Source organism: Hydra viridissima, unplaced genomic scaffold, assembly GCF_058129835.1.
Source record: "Hydra viridissima isolate aposymbiotic clone 2 unplaced genomic scaffold, HvirCarnegie_v1 scaffold_2, whole genome shotgun sequence".
Classification (NCBI taxonomy): Eukaryota; Metazoa; Cnidaria; class Hydrozoa; order Anthoathecata; family Hydridae; genus Hydra; species Hydra viridissima.
The window spans coordinates 10,206,467-10,219,072 of NW_028324301.1; the positions used below are offsets into that span (position 1 = coordinate 10,206,467).

A 12,606-nucleotide genomic window follows, 5' to 3' on the forward strand; every position below is an offset into this window, starting at 1 on the left:
CTCAATCTCCGGATCTCAACCCTATTGAGAACCTGTGGGAGATCTTTAACCGCAGAATTAATCGTGAAGGTGTTCGTAATAAGGATCAACTGTTTGAACAAATCCAAAAGGCCTGGGCAGCGATTCCACAAAGTTTCATTGATCACCTAATCGAATCTATACCTCGAAGATGCAAGGCTGTGATCGACAACAAAGGATTCGCCACGAAATATTGATAGAGAAATACAGCTTGGTCAACATTTTGTCGAGTTGCACTTGTTTTGTCCAGAAGGAAATCAACTTTTTTTAATACTTTTGATTAATTTATTAATTTTCGTGTACAAATAATGAACTTTGTGATGAATAAAGCTTGAAGAACTTTGTCTCTAAACAGTTACATAGTTATTTCTCTAAATTGAAAAAATGCAGCACTTTTATATAAAGAAACTAAATTAGCATTATTTGGTTGCAAATGTCCTGTCCAATGCTTAAATTTTTTTTTGAAAGAAATCCCCTCATACTTTTGGGGTAGTTAAATTTGCTGCAATAGAATCTGTATTTTGCCAGAGCATATATTTATAATTGGATCTGTATTGTGCCAGAACATGTTATATTCAGTATGACAATAGTGATGCATGCAAGTAAAAATGGTTTCCTTCAGAAAAGGATTAAAAAAAGCTCGAATGTTCTAGAAACGTTTTATGAAGAAAAAATTTGATAAATATTTGACTGATTCAATATGCTGATGACATGAGCATCGGCTTTAGATAATTATCTAAAAACGAAGCATTTATAGTATTTATTTATTGTACTTATTCTTCAATGATTCCACTTTTAAAGCTGAAGAAAATATTTAGAAAGTGAAACAAGCATGACATTTTTGAAAATTATTTGAAAAATCAAAAAAATATATCAAGTATTATTTGTTAGAAAGTTATTATATGTAAAAGAGTCAGATTGTTCCGATCGTCCGAGTCAAATGCAAAAAGCAAGAATCAAGCTGAGTTTCAATTATATTTAGGTAGCCCAACCTTTCAAGGCTGAGAAATTTATTTGGAAAAACAAGTTTTAATTCTGAGAATAGATTAGAGTCGTAAAGGCGATTTTTGAATTCACAAGTTAAGACCATTCGATAATTATCACAAATAGCTTGTTTCATAAAATTGTATCAAAACACTGTGGTATTAGTGAAGGGAAGTTTTCTCAAAAATTTACTCAAACACACAAAAAAAGTTCTCAAATCAATATTTAAAATGGTTGTTCGACTTACAGCCTTCGTCGTTAATGATCCTCGATATTGTTCCCAGGATTTTGGGAATCCGGGAACTACATATATATATATATATATATATATATATATATATATATATATATATATATATATATATATATATATATATATATATATATATATATATATATATATATATAATAGGGACGATATTAATTTCAATTCAATCTTCATTGGACCTTAAATCGATTACACCTATAGTTCCCTATCATGTTTCAGCATCTTTTTACTAATAGTCAAGATTGAACTAACATCAGTTAATTCGTTTTAACTTTTAAAGCAATATAAAATGTTACTTTGTCAATTGAGTGTTAAGCTAGCATCAATTTATTATCGATTTATTATCAAGTCTCGACGATTTATCCTAAGACTTAACAATCATAAGTGTTAATTTTATTTGCGAATATAAAATCGCTCCAATCGTGCTGCCAAGTCTCTCCTTAAAACCTAGGGTGGTTTTAAAATAATACATTTCTTCAAAAAATGAACAGACGCCAAACTGCAGCATAAAATATTTGCAATCTGTAAGCTTCATTCCAGCGAAAAAAAGCTCTTTGACGGCCTTTTTATTCATCACCATTAAGCATTTTAAACAAAATTTGTTTAAATGAGTTTCTACGAACCCGTCAACAACGTCTGTAATGATTATTACCAAAGCTTGATCTCCTAACTTTTTATCACAAGCCAACACATGCAACTCATCATTATTCTACCCTGCAAACATTTAAACTTAATACCTCATAAAAAAAGAGCAAAATGCTTCAAGCAGATAAGTTAAAAAATTTTAAAAATCTCTTTACAAAAAGAAGAGTTTTAAAAATTAGATGCAAAAACAATATGGGCGTAAGTCAGGAAACTCGTTCATTATGCAACGAGGTTGATTGCCATAAAGATTTATTCTGCTAATGCTTCTATCAACAACTATTGAATTATCGGGTAAAATATCAGCATTTGCTTCAAAAGCTCCGTTACTTGGATAAACGGTGAAAACAATTTCGAAATATTGTTTGGCTACAATTGTGCTGTCATAGACAATGTCGCACGAGTCACAAATACTGTTTTTTTGTGTTTTTATAAACTGACTAACTTCGTTTCTAGGAGTTTTTAAGCCTGCCGATTTAATAGTACCAACGCTTAACCTTGCACAAAGACCTACAGCTTTTTTGTTCTCACTTATCAGCCGATTCAAATAGTCTACTACTGCTTGGGCAACTTTTTTTACCCTGGCGTCTGTTACAGGAACGTTTTTGTAGTTTAAACACGGACACCAATGATCTTTAACACCAGAGTTCTCACAGCTTCTAACTGCAGGATCGATATTGGTAAACAGACTCTGACCAATAAATGTCTTATTTGGGTAATCTGGGTAACTCAACATGTGTTGCAACGTTGCATAAACATCAAAATGATTGGTTAAAACGTTCGAGTTGTTTTTTAAAGCTGTGAACATCTGCGAGTGTTTATACTTAAAACTCGGAGGCAAGGTAATTGAAAAAAACGGTAGCCTCTCCTCTAACTTACCTTGCGTTGTTGCGCGGAAATCAGCAACGCGTGAACCATGATCTCCGAATATTATTAATACGGTATGATTGACTCTAGCGGGAGATTTAAAAAAGTTTATTACATCCAAAATGTCATCATCAATTACCTGTAACCTATTAAAATCGTCGTGTGCAATAGCTGAGTTTATAACCAAAGCCAGCTTTGGTATGTCTTCGTAAGTTCTCACAAACGTTTTAAGGAGTTCGCTGTTACATTCGACATCACATTTAAGCGATGGTGTCTGAGCCAACCAAAAGGGACGGAGATACCACGATGTTGGTGGATGAGTGAATCCATTTAAACGATAATGAAATGTACTCCATATTGGATTATCTTCACTAAACATTGTGACATAACCTGCTTTGTGGAGATCTTTGAAAATGAAATTGAATTGGTCACAAGTACCGGATTTGGTAAAACCTCGTCTTGTTTCTGGAAGGTCTTCTTCATGTTCGCCTAAAAAATAAAAAGTTAAGGCTTTAAAAACTTCAAACCAGCGACAATTAATTGGACATACACCTTAAAAGGATTTTTATCAAAAGAGAAAATGACATTTACAAATGTTACAAAATTTTAACTGAGGCCTCTTCCGATATACTTTTAATAAGATAATGGATCGTAAACCTATAATTTCTACAAAGGATTGTGTGATTGTATTAATCAGCTAAATTACGCTCGATAGCCTAGTTTCAATGAATTGATAACAAATGATTATTTAAAGTTCGGTTAGGGAGTGAGCGCAATGTAATTGTGGTATTAGTATTTTGGAAGCGTTAAATACTTAACTACATTAGAACCTTTTCCCCTCTTTCTACTCATACACCCAACGCTCTTCAATGCGTCAAAAGTGGCTGAATATCAAATCTTAATTTTTTTTGGAGCCAAATAAATATATCGGAGATTAAAATCTTTACATCAGTCATTTCGCGATGCATATTTCCGTATTTACAAACAGGTGCTAAATACAATTAGTTATGATTAATTAAGAGGAACTTTTTATAATAAATAATATGGTTCTTTTTTTGATGTTTTTTTTTTTTTTTTCATTGTAAATAATTTAAATAAAGTTTTTATGTTTTAAAGAGTCCCAATTTATTTTCAATTTTATGATTTACTTTTTTTATTTTTTATGTTTGTTAAGCTCAAACGTCCATAAGAAATCAACCAATTACCAGTCCACCAATTTTCAGAAAAATAAATATCCGAATCCAACATTAGATTTTTCAGAATATTTAATTACAATAAAACATCCACGAAAATTTCTTAAATAACAAATCTAAATACAAACAGCGCCCTCACAACTATACGTATGTAGTACTCACAACTGTATAAAGTTTTGCTACGTTGTTCAGACATCAATACAAACTTGAAAAGTGACACAATTTAAAAATGAGACAAAAAAAACTCATAAGAATGCTTGCAAAGATGAGAAAAGGAAATCAATGAAGAAGGATCAGTTTTCTATTCTTTTTTTTTTTTTGAGTGTGTAGGTCCTAATGGCACTATTTTTTTTTTTTTTTTTTTTTCAGATGTCATTAAATTTGTATTCTTTAAAAAAAATTAAATTTTTTATTAAACGAAAACGTGTAATAATAAATTTAACTTTTTATACCCAAAGTTTGAGCTTCAAAGTTACTTTTTAGTAAGAAATAACTGGTCAAAATTATTTTTCCTAAGAATTACAAAATCCTTTAACCCTAAAAACAGAAGTATTTCAGAAATCAAAATCCTTTAAAATAAATAGGAGTTTTTTTCCGTCAAAGAATTTATGATCTACGTTTTCGGACGTAAAGGACGCTAAAGTCGTGATATTATCGTAGAAACTATTGAAGTGGTAAGGTTAAGAAACACGTTCAACTCACAACTATTGTTTAAACAGTACATCAAAACGAGAATTTAAAAGACATCTTGACCAGTTAACAAAACAAATGAACTTTGCGTTCGGTAGATTAGCTCTCTTTTGTAAATACTTATTTTGGTTTTATATAAGTAGCCTGAACTTTGCATGTCATAGCTACTTTCATACTGGATTGAAATTATTTCATCAAGTTGTATTGTCCTAATTTTCCTCATATATAAATCAATTTTACAATAAATTAAAAATGGCCAAATTTGAACTTACACTGTTTTTGAACTCACTAATTTGAATGAAGTTCAACATATCTGATTGTTATTTCTTCCACACTATAGTGTTTGTTTGTATCCATAATCCAGTTTTATGTATGTAAGTAGCTATGGCTTGTAGTGCACTACAAGCCATAGCTCCTTACATACATAAAACTGGATTGAACTGACCAAGATAATAACCCTTGGTAAGGAAAATTTCTTCACTAAATAAAACTCTATTAATGTTTAGTAACGAGTTTTCTGTCACTAATTTATTAAAACAAAAACTATTATTTAGATCATCACGTTATAGTTGGAGTGTAGATCAAACTTTGGAGGCAACATTCGTCAGCATTTTCTACATAAATTGGTATAATTCGATAGACTAAATTTTTCTTCTTCAGAAATTTTTTTTCTTGTTAAAAAAAAAACTTATCTGACAGACTGCCTAAAAAAAATCGGTATGTAAAAATAGAAGACAGTAAAATAAATGCATCAGACCTATGAGAATTGCAGCTAGCTGTGCAGTTGTACCATCACCAACTATAGTGTGCCCATTTAAGATAATAGTATCTTCGTCGTTTAAAAGCTGAGGCATTGTCTTGATCAGCTGGCGGTGAAAGTTTGCATTAGATTGAGAATCGATCATTAGAAACACAACATCTAAACCTAAACCTTTGACATCTGAAACAAAAAATCAAATGAAACATTCAGAAAAAAAATTTTAAGTCTCAAATATCTTTTCTGATGCAATAAATGTGAATTCACATTTATATGATGTCACTCACAGACACCTTATTAAATGTCAGTTTGAAAGTTAATCGTTACCTTCAAATTTTTTAATGAGTTGTTGTGCTCACCTTTTCTGTTTAATGTAGTTTTCTTGATCGCTATTTGTGATCGGTTACTGACATGAGCATGAAACTCTACGTGATAAAAACCATTTCTAAACATTTCAACTCGAATGAAATCATGCTCCAACTTAAGTTTGAAAATACCTGAATAAAGATGTGAATAGTAAAAACGTATTAAAAAAAGGTTTTTCAAATGATTTTTAACTGGTATTTTATAAGTATCAGCATTTCACTACTTTCGGTGCGTGTGTATATATGTATATAAGAATTCCGGTAATTAAAACTTACTGTAATAAAAATCATAGATTCGTAAAAAGAAGTAGGGGAACATGGGGTAAGATGACGAATGGGGCAAGATGAAAACATATTGTTATCTTCAAAACTCAACTAAATATGAAATCTGACTGTAGCTGAGAGGGAAGTAGATTACATCTACTAGATTTATTTATGTTTTCTTTATGAATATTATTTTCGGAATCAAAGATAATTATTAAAAAGGTTTTTCCTATATTAAGGAAAAAAAAAAATTTATCCACTTGAATTTCATTTACTTCATCATTACATCACCAGCAAAAGGTAAGCAAGAATTTCTCATTCAGTTTGTTCAATTTGCAAGCCATAAAAGTAGTATTAAGCTATGATAACTTGTTTATGTAGAGTTCTGAGTCATTTTGAAGATTAAGTAGCCTAGGGGTAAGATGAACGCGGCAAGATGACTCGTTTGTCGTTTCGCCAAAGTACATGTTTTACCCTAAACCTGTACGGTAGTAACTTTTGTGTAGCTAAGTCATTATTAGATTGCTTTATTATGCATTAAAATATTTTGTTTGACATTTGCTTTATTTTATTGTGTTGGAATTTGCTATGAACTAATTAGTAGACTTTTTTGCATAGCCCTATATAAATATATAGTTTATTTGTTTAAAAAATTACATAACCGTTTGTATTACATATCTTATTAACTAGAATTTATGATATCGTGTTAATTGAGAAGGTAACGTATAATGGATTTTACTTTTTTTAAAGTCGTTATCTTGCCCCGCATACGGGGCAAGATGATAATTTGAGGTAACTTTGGTTAATGAGTTTTTTCTATTCTATTTTTAATTTTTATATGGGTTTTTTTTTATACATTTGTGACGCATAATAATTTTTTTCCACTTTTTGATAAAGTTTTACTTATTGAAACATTTATTGAATAAGATATAAGTGCTTTTCAAAACGTTGATCATCTTGCCCCATGTTCCCCTACTAAAAACAATAAATACTAAAAAATCCTTTTCCGAATATAAACAACGTTCTTGTAAAAAGGTCAGGAACCAAAATTTTTCTTTAAACAAAATCAATTAATGGTCTCGCTTAAATCTAAGCAAACTACTCCCTTTTTCCGTCACCAGTATGTCTCAGTTCCCATCATTACTTCCAAGCCTTCTCCACAACATCCCAGTCTAATCAGCGAATTAAAATATTCATAAACTTATTTTTTGGAGTAAACTTCGCAAAAGAAGAATTTCGACATACATTACACCTTCTCAAGAGAACTAAAGACGTTAGTAAAGAATTCAATAACACTTTGTTGTATGAAAAAACGAATATTTTAGAAACTGTGCCCTAAACACAGCTAGATAAGAATATAAAAACCCTAAAACAAGTTAATTATAATTTTTTGGTAAGAATAATGTAAATACACTGCGTAGATTGATTGGTCTGTTAAACTACTTTAAAGAGATTTCTCCTCAACGTCTCTTACAAGAAAAACAGAAACGAAGTGTTTAGAATTAAGCAAAGAATAAAATTAAATTTCGTCAAAATGGTCAAACACAATTTCCACCACAAAATTTATGAAAATGATTAATTCTTTATAAATTAAGTAATAGCGAAAATATTACTATCAAAAGCGCGACTTGAAAACCTTTAAGTTTTTTATTACTTAATTTAAATTTTTCAATAAATTTATAACTTATGCTGAATGGTAGTCAAATGTAAGTGCTCGTTCATTTCCGATACGAAGTTCAACTGAGATGTACAACTTCCTCAATCAATAGTAAAATTCCGAGCAAACCCAGAAAATTGAGCAAGTTTGTAAAATTTAAATCACGTCACGTACAAAAACACACATGGCACTAAATTAAAATTGATGAACACTTGTTAATTAAAACAAAAATACCCTGAAAAAAAAAAGTGCCTCTAAAAATATTTTTATCCTATTGAAAACTTTCAACAACTGTCAAAAATTACCCAGGGTTCTGGTTACAAAAGATGCTCGATATGTTCATCCACAAGCTTTCTGTAATCTCCATTTACTAATCCTGATCGATGACCTTAACAATAATAATCCTGATCGATGACCTTTCTGATATCGTTTACCATGTTTTACAACTTTGAGGAATTTCCAAACATAGAAAAAAAGATTGACTCATGCTTTGAACTTTAATGCAACAACTCTATAAACCTTTGTTTCTTGAAATAAAAATGAACATGTGTAAACCTATCGAGTCCTAATGAAGTAAAATTCTCCAGATTTGTGAAAGTGAAGTTTGAAATTACGAAAAAATATTTCTTGCACATATTTTTTTGTGTCAATTTGTAATTGTGACAAAAGTTTTTGTGAAAAAAATAGTTTTTGTAATTCTGACCTTTTTGACTTATTATTAGTTCTTGCAAACGTGTTCGAAGCTCTGTCCAAAACAGCCAATTTGTAACTCTGACAACGCATTTGCTTAGATTCTGACGGCTTGGTGCGGAGGTTTTTATGAGCGCCTGAACTCAACCATGCAAAAGCGTGTTATTTTGCCAATCATTTTGTATGAAGAATAAATCTAATTACCGAGTTGTTTTTTGTTTTTTTTTAAACGAAACGTTAAAAAAATATAATACCACTAAAAGTGGAGCTTTGTATTTGCAATAAAACATTTTACCTTTCTCATTGCGCTTCAAATAAATAGGTTCTGACAACTCTACAGCAAAATCTTCGTTTATGTAATTGTAGCTAGGTTTGTGCCTGTAAATATAGTAGACTTTAAGCGTAGAGATATGATCTTTGCTCAATGGCTGCAAAAGGAACCATCCCTCTTTGGTAATTCTTCCGTAACGAATTTTTGAGCATGTCATCAAACGAGTTTCCATAAAGTGCAATATATCTGAACTAAACGCATTAAGAGATGGTATTACGCACGCGTTTGAATTGCTTTTGGGTCTTTGTGAGTGGTTAAAATATTGCATCATTAAATTTTCACGAAGAAGAAACCAGTTGTCAGGTTTTATTCTTTTGAATATACTTTGATTTATCAAAACGGTAGAAACAAAGACCACAAAAACTGTAACAGATGTCCATAATTTAAAACTTCTTGCCCGAAATTTTATTCCGAATAGTACATTTTTCATAGTTATTTGCTTTGTTAAAACTCAAAATAAAAAAAATGAAAGAAATGTTTAAACAGCAGCCATTTTATCGATGGGTGGTGTAATGGAATGTGACATTAAAATAAATGAAGTGTTAAACTAAAAGCATTTAAAACCTTTTTATTTTCATATCGCTAACTTCTAATTTTTTGTTAAATTTAATTTGAATTAAATTAAAAAAAAAAAAAAGTTTTCGATAATTAAATATAAGGCAAATCTAATTCTTTATTTTAATTTTATTGAAAATATTATATAATTCACTATATGATAAATCTTCGTTTATTAGATAGCGCTTCGAAGTTACCTTAAACTATAAAGACGCAATCCACGTTGTGTTTTTGAAGCTTCTCTTTTTTGTCTTCTCGAGAATTAAAAAATTCTTGCTTCGTGCTAAATTGATAATATCAGCTGGAAAAAATGAAATGAGTCTCGATCATCCGACTTGCTTTTAGCAATTTTATTTGCTATTTATGGGATTTCAAATAGCAAAAAAAAAAAAAAAAAAAACGGTGCCAAAATGGTTTTAAAAATTGAGTATAAAGGTTTTTATTTTATCTTGATAAAAACATCTGTTTTTCAGTTAATCAAGTGAACTAATGATAGACACAATCTCATTTGGTTTTTACTCAAAAATTCATTTAACACGAAATCAAAACAATTGATGTTTTGTGAATAAGTCACTTCAGTTCTCTTTGTTTTTTTTTTTTTGCTATTGTTTATTTTACTAAGCGATGCAAATAGGACTGTAAAATCATTACGTTTTTTCCACAAGCCATGATGATGGCTGGTTTCCTCTCTCAATAAAATTCAACATTTTTTAAATTCCTGCCACCGACAGCTTTGATTTTAAGATTTCTTTATAAATAACATATGTTAAAAAATATTACTCATTTTACACGAAATGAGCCTTTGCAACTTCTCAAAACCCCTAAGTATCCAGACTCGTCAATCGGATGAAAAAGGCCTAGGACAACTTATTCTTGTAGACCTTTTGAGTCCAAGGACCGCTATAAGGCTGGGGTTGGCGGTAGGGTGACTTTTTAATCACTATTTTTGCTTCAGAATTTTTTTTTTATGAGCTAAATTTTAATTTTAGTTTTTATTGTGTGGTTAAGAAGTTTGTAAAAGAAGAAAACGTAATATATGAAATATTTATAACGCTTTTCTCCTAAATAAAAGTAGTATATTTACAAATTCATCTATTTACAAAAAACACAGTAATCGACAAAGGTCTTGTGAAAAAAAGCATGAAATGTTTTTTATTTTATCACTCCAACCGGAGGGCCTCATCCAGCATGAGGCCCTGAGCAAAATCCCCACCAGCCAGAGGAGAAAGAAAGGAAAGGTCCTCCCTCCCTCTTCTTGAAAGGGTCTGTATGCATCATTTAGACAACTCTTTGTAGATAATATATTTTTTAAAACACGAATGGTATAAACATAAATTATACTAAACACTTGTGATAAGCATAATTCAAATTTGTACTCTACATGTTTTTTATTTGTATTCCACAGTAAGTACGACAAAAATATGTTTGAGTGTCGTCATGAAAACTTATAACCCAATTTTTTGTACTTGTTAAACGCGCTGAACTATATACTGGTCGGACAGAAACTGACACAAGTGTAAATAATCCCTTAAGAATTACGACGGTTACAAGAACATGAATTAAATAGCTAAATTTCTACGAAAAATGAACGCCATAAAATAAGGTTATTTAAAAAAAAATAATAATAAAGCAAAGAAATACTGACCTTTTGCAGTTGAAGGAAAAAGTTAATAAATAAAATAAGCAGTGGCGTTGCGTGAGAAAATTCCAGGGGGGGGGGGGGGAGAGACCTTATTTTTCCCAACTGCTTAACATAGTTTTCACAACTTTTTTTTATAATTTAAGAATTCAAAAAATCAATTTTTGTCCTATTTACAAAATCTACTGATTGTTATACTACATTGCACTCACTCTCATGAATTGCCAATTATCAGTATTTATTGACTTCTTTTAACAAAACATAGCTTCCTTTACATTTATACAAAATATTCAATTCAAAAAACGTCTAAAGGTTTTACCCATTCATAGTGAAACTGTATCAGTCCAAAAAAATGTTACAATTTACAAATCCAATAAACTTTACAAACCATTTTGGCAGCATATATAGCAGTTTAAAATTTTACGGAAATGAATTAGTACAAAGGAATATGGAAAATATTATTTTATTTCAAAACTTATACGCACAATATTTTATCATCACTATCATTTTTTGTCTACTGTTTGATTTTAATATGACGTTTCTTCAATTGAACCCATCGTTTAACAAGATGTTCGGGGTTAACTCCTTTACAAAGTTCTTTTTCGCACTTTAGTAGCATGAGGCTATCCAATCTCTCGTCACTCATTGTTGTTCTCAGATGTGATTTTACAATCTTGAGTTGACTGAATGAACGCTCATTTGATGCTACACCATAAGCAGCTGTGATTACAAAAATGCATAGTTTATGGGCTTGTTTCAGTATATCCTTTAACTTCACAACATGGTACAAAATGTCTTGCAGCGTCTTAGCTGGTGTTCTTGATGACTTAAAATCTTCATGACCTTCTTCTAAGCAGATATCTATCAAAATTTCCATCTGGCTTTTCAGCACATGAACGTCTGGAATATGGTCCTTGTATCCAGGAGGAAAAAGTTTGTTTGCTTTTGTTAAGTTTTCAATACTCAAATTATCCTTATTTAAAGGAAAACTAAAAATTTTGGTGATAGGGGCAAATATTTCCTTTAATGCTGCCGAGTTTTCTGTTAAACCCATGGCTAGAGAGTCTATGACCTCTTTGAATTCTTTCCGGTAAAAAGCTTTCATCTCCATTGCTATTAATCTATGGTGTCGTTCGTAATCATTTTCTGCATCAATGTGTAATTTCCTAGAAAATATTACTGCACTTTCAATCAAATTATTCATAGCATCTGTATCGTTACTGATATTTTGTATGTTCTTGGCAGTACTTTCAATTACATTTATACTGTCGATAACATTGAAGTTTGGACTTTCTAAGATTTCTGTTAATATTTTTATCTTCTCAATGATATTCTTCATGAAGAAAAGAGTAATAATGAAATCAAAAGTTGTTACTTTTTTCAGAAGTCCCATTGCCTTAGTTCTTGTGTTAGTATCAAAAATCTTATTATTTGAGATGCTCTGAAGAAGATCAACAACCTTCTCTAAACACTGATTTAAAGCCTTAACAGATTTTGCTCGTGCGGTCCATCTTGTTCTAGACAGGTTTACAAGCTGTAGTGCACTGTCAATGTCTTCCAGTTTTTCTTTTAAATGACTAAATCTTTTTGTGCTTGACGTGAAGAAAACATGCAACTGTTCGAGGACATTAAACAATTCTCGTATTAAAGTATTAACATGCATGAATTCAATCGATTTTTTTTTTT

The 12,606-nt window shown here is 30.6% G+C and overlaps 2 protein-coding genes across 5 annotated transcripts; both read right to left on the reverse strand.

The window, feature by feature from the left end:
* Positions 1-2,030: 2,030 nt before the first annotated feature.
* LOC145189420 (uncharacterized) lies at positions 2,031-9,685 on the reverse strand. 4 transcript variants are annotated; one of them, XM_090079687.1, is made up of 5 exons: positions 9,479-9,602; positions 8,691-8,917; positions 5,779-5,916; positions 5,420-5,602; positions 2,031-3,268 (listed from the first exon to the last, which is right to left on the reverse strand). In XM_090079687.1, the coding sequence occupies exons 2-5, from the start codon at positions 8,896-8,898 to the stop codon at positions 2,091-2,093; spliced, it is 1,707 nt and encodes a 568-aa protein (XP_089935813.1). In that variant the 5' UTR covers positions 8,899-8,917; positions 9,479-9,602; the 3' UTR covers positions 2,031-2,090. The 4 variants fall into 4 exon arrangements, with proteins under 4 accessions (XP_089935813.1, XP_089935814.1, XP_089935815.1 ...); XM_090079688.1 differs by lacking the exon at positions 8,691-8,917 and having other exon boundaries at positions 9,479-9,685; XM_090079689.1 differs by lacking the exon at positions 8,691-8,917 and having other exon boundaries at positions 5,779-7,220; positions 9,479-9,618.
* A 1,749-nt stretch (positions 9,686-11,434) lies between these two features.
* On the reverse strand, positions 11,435-12,583 carry LOC149891838 (uncharacterized). The gene has a single exon (XM_090078012.1). It carries the CDS (start codon positions 12,581-12,583, stop codon positions 11,435-11,437), a length of 1,149 nt encoding a protein of 382 aa, XP_089934138.1.
* Positions 12,584-12,606: the final 23 nt, after the last annotated feature.

What these genes read in the sequence shown, in the direction of transcription:
- LOC145189420 (XM_090079686.1), bottom strand. Translation starts at nt 9,156, where the DNA reads ATGAAAAATGTACTATTCGGAATAAAATTTCGGGCAAGAAGTTTTAAA. An exon ending in TTTGAAGCGCAATGAGAAAG is followed by an intron (nt 5,917 to 8,690) that starts GTAAAATGTTTT and finishes ATCTTTATTCAG; the next exon opens with GTATTTTCAAACTTAAGTTG. An exon ending in AACTACATTAAACAGAAAAG is followed by an intron (nt 5,603 to 5,778) that starts GTGAGCACAACA and finishes TTTTTGTTTCAG; the next exon opens with ATGTCAAAGGTTTAGGTTTA.
- LOC149891838 (XM_090078012.1), bottom strand. Translation starts at nt 12,583, where the DNA reads ATGCATGTTAATACTTTAATACGAGAATTGTTTAATGTCCTCGAACAG.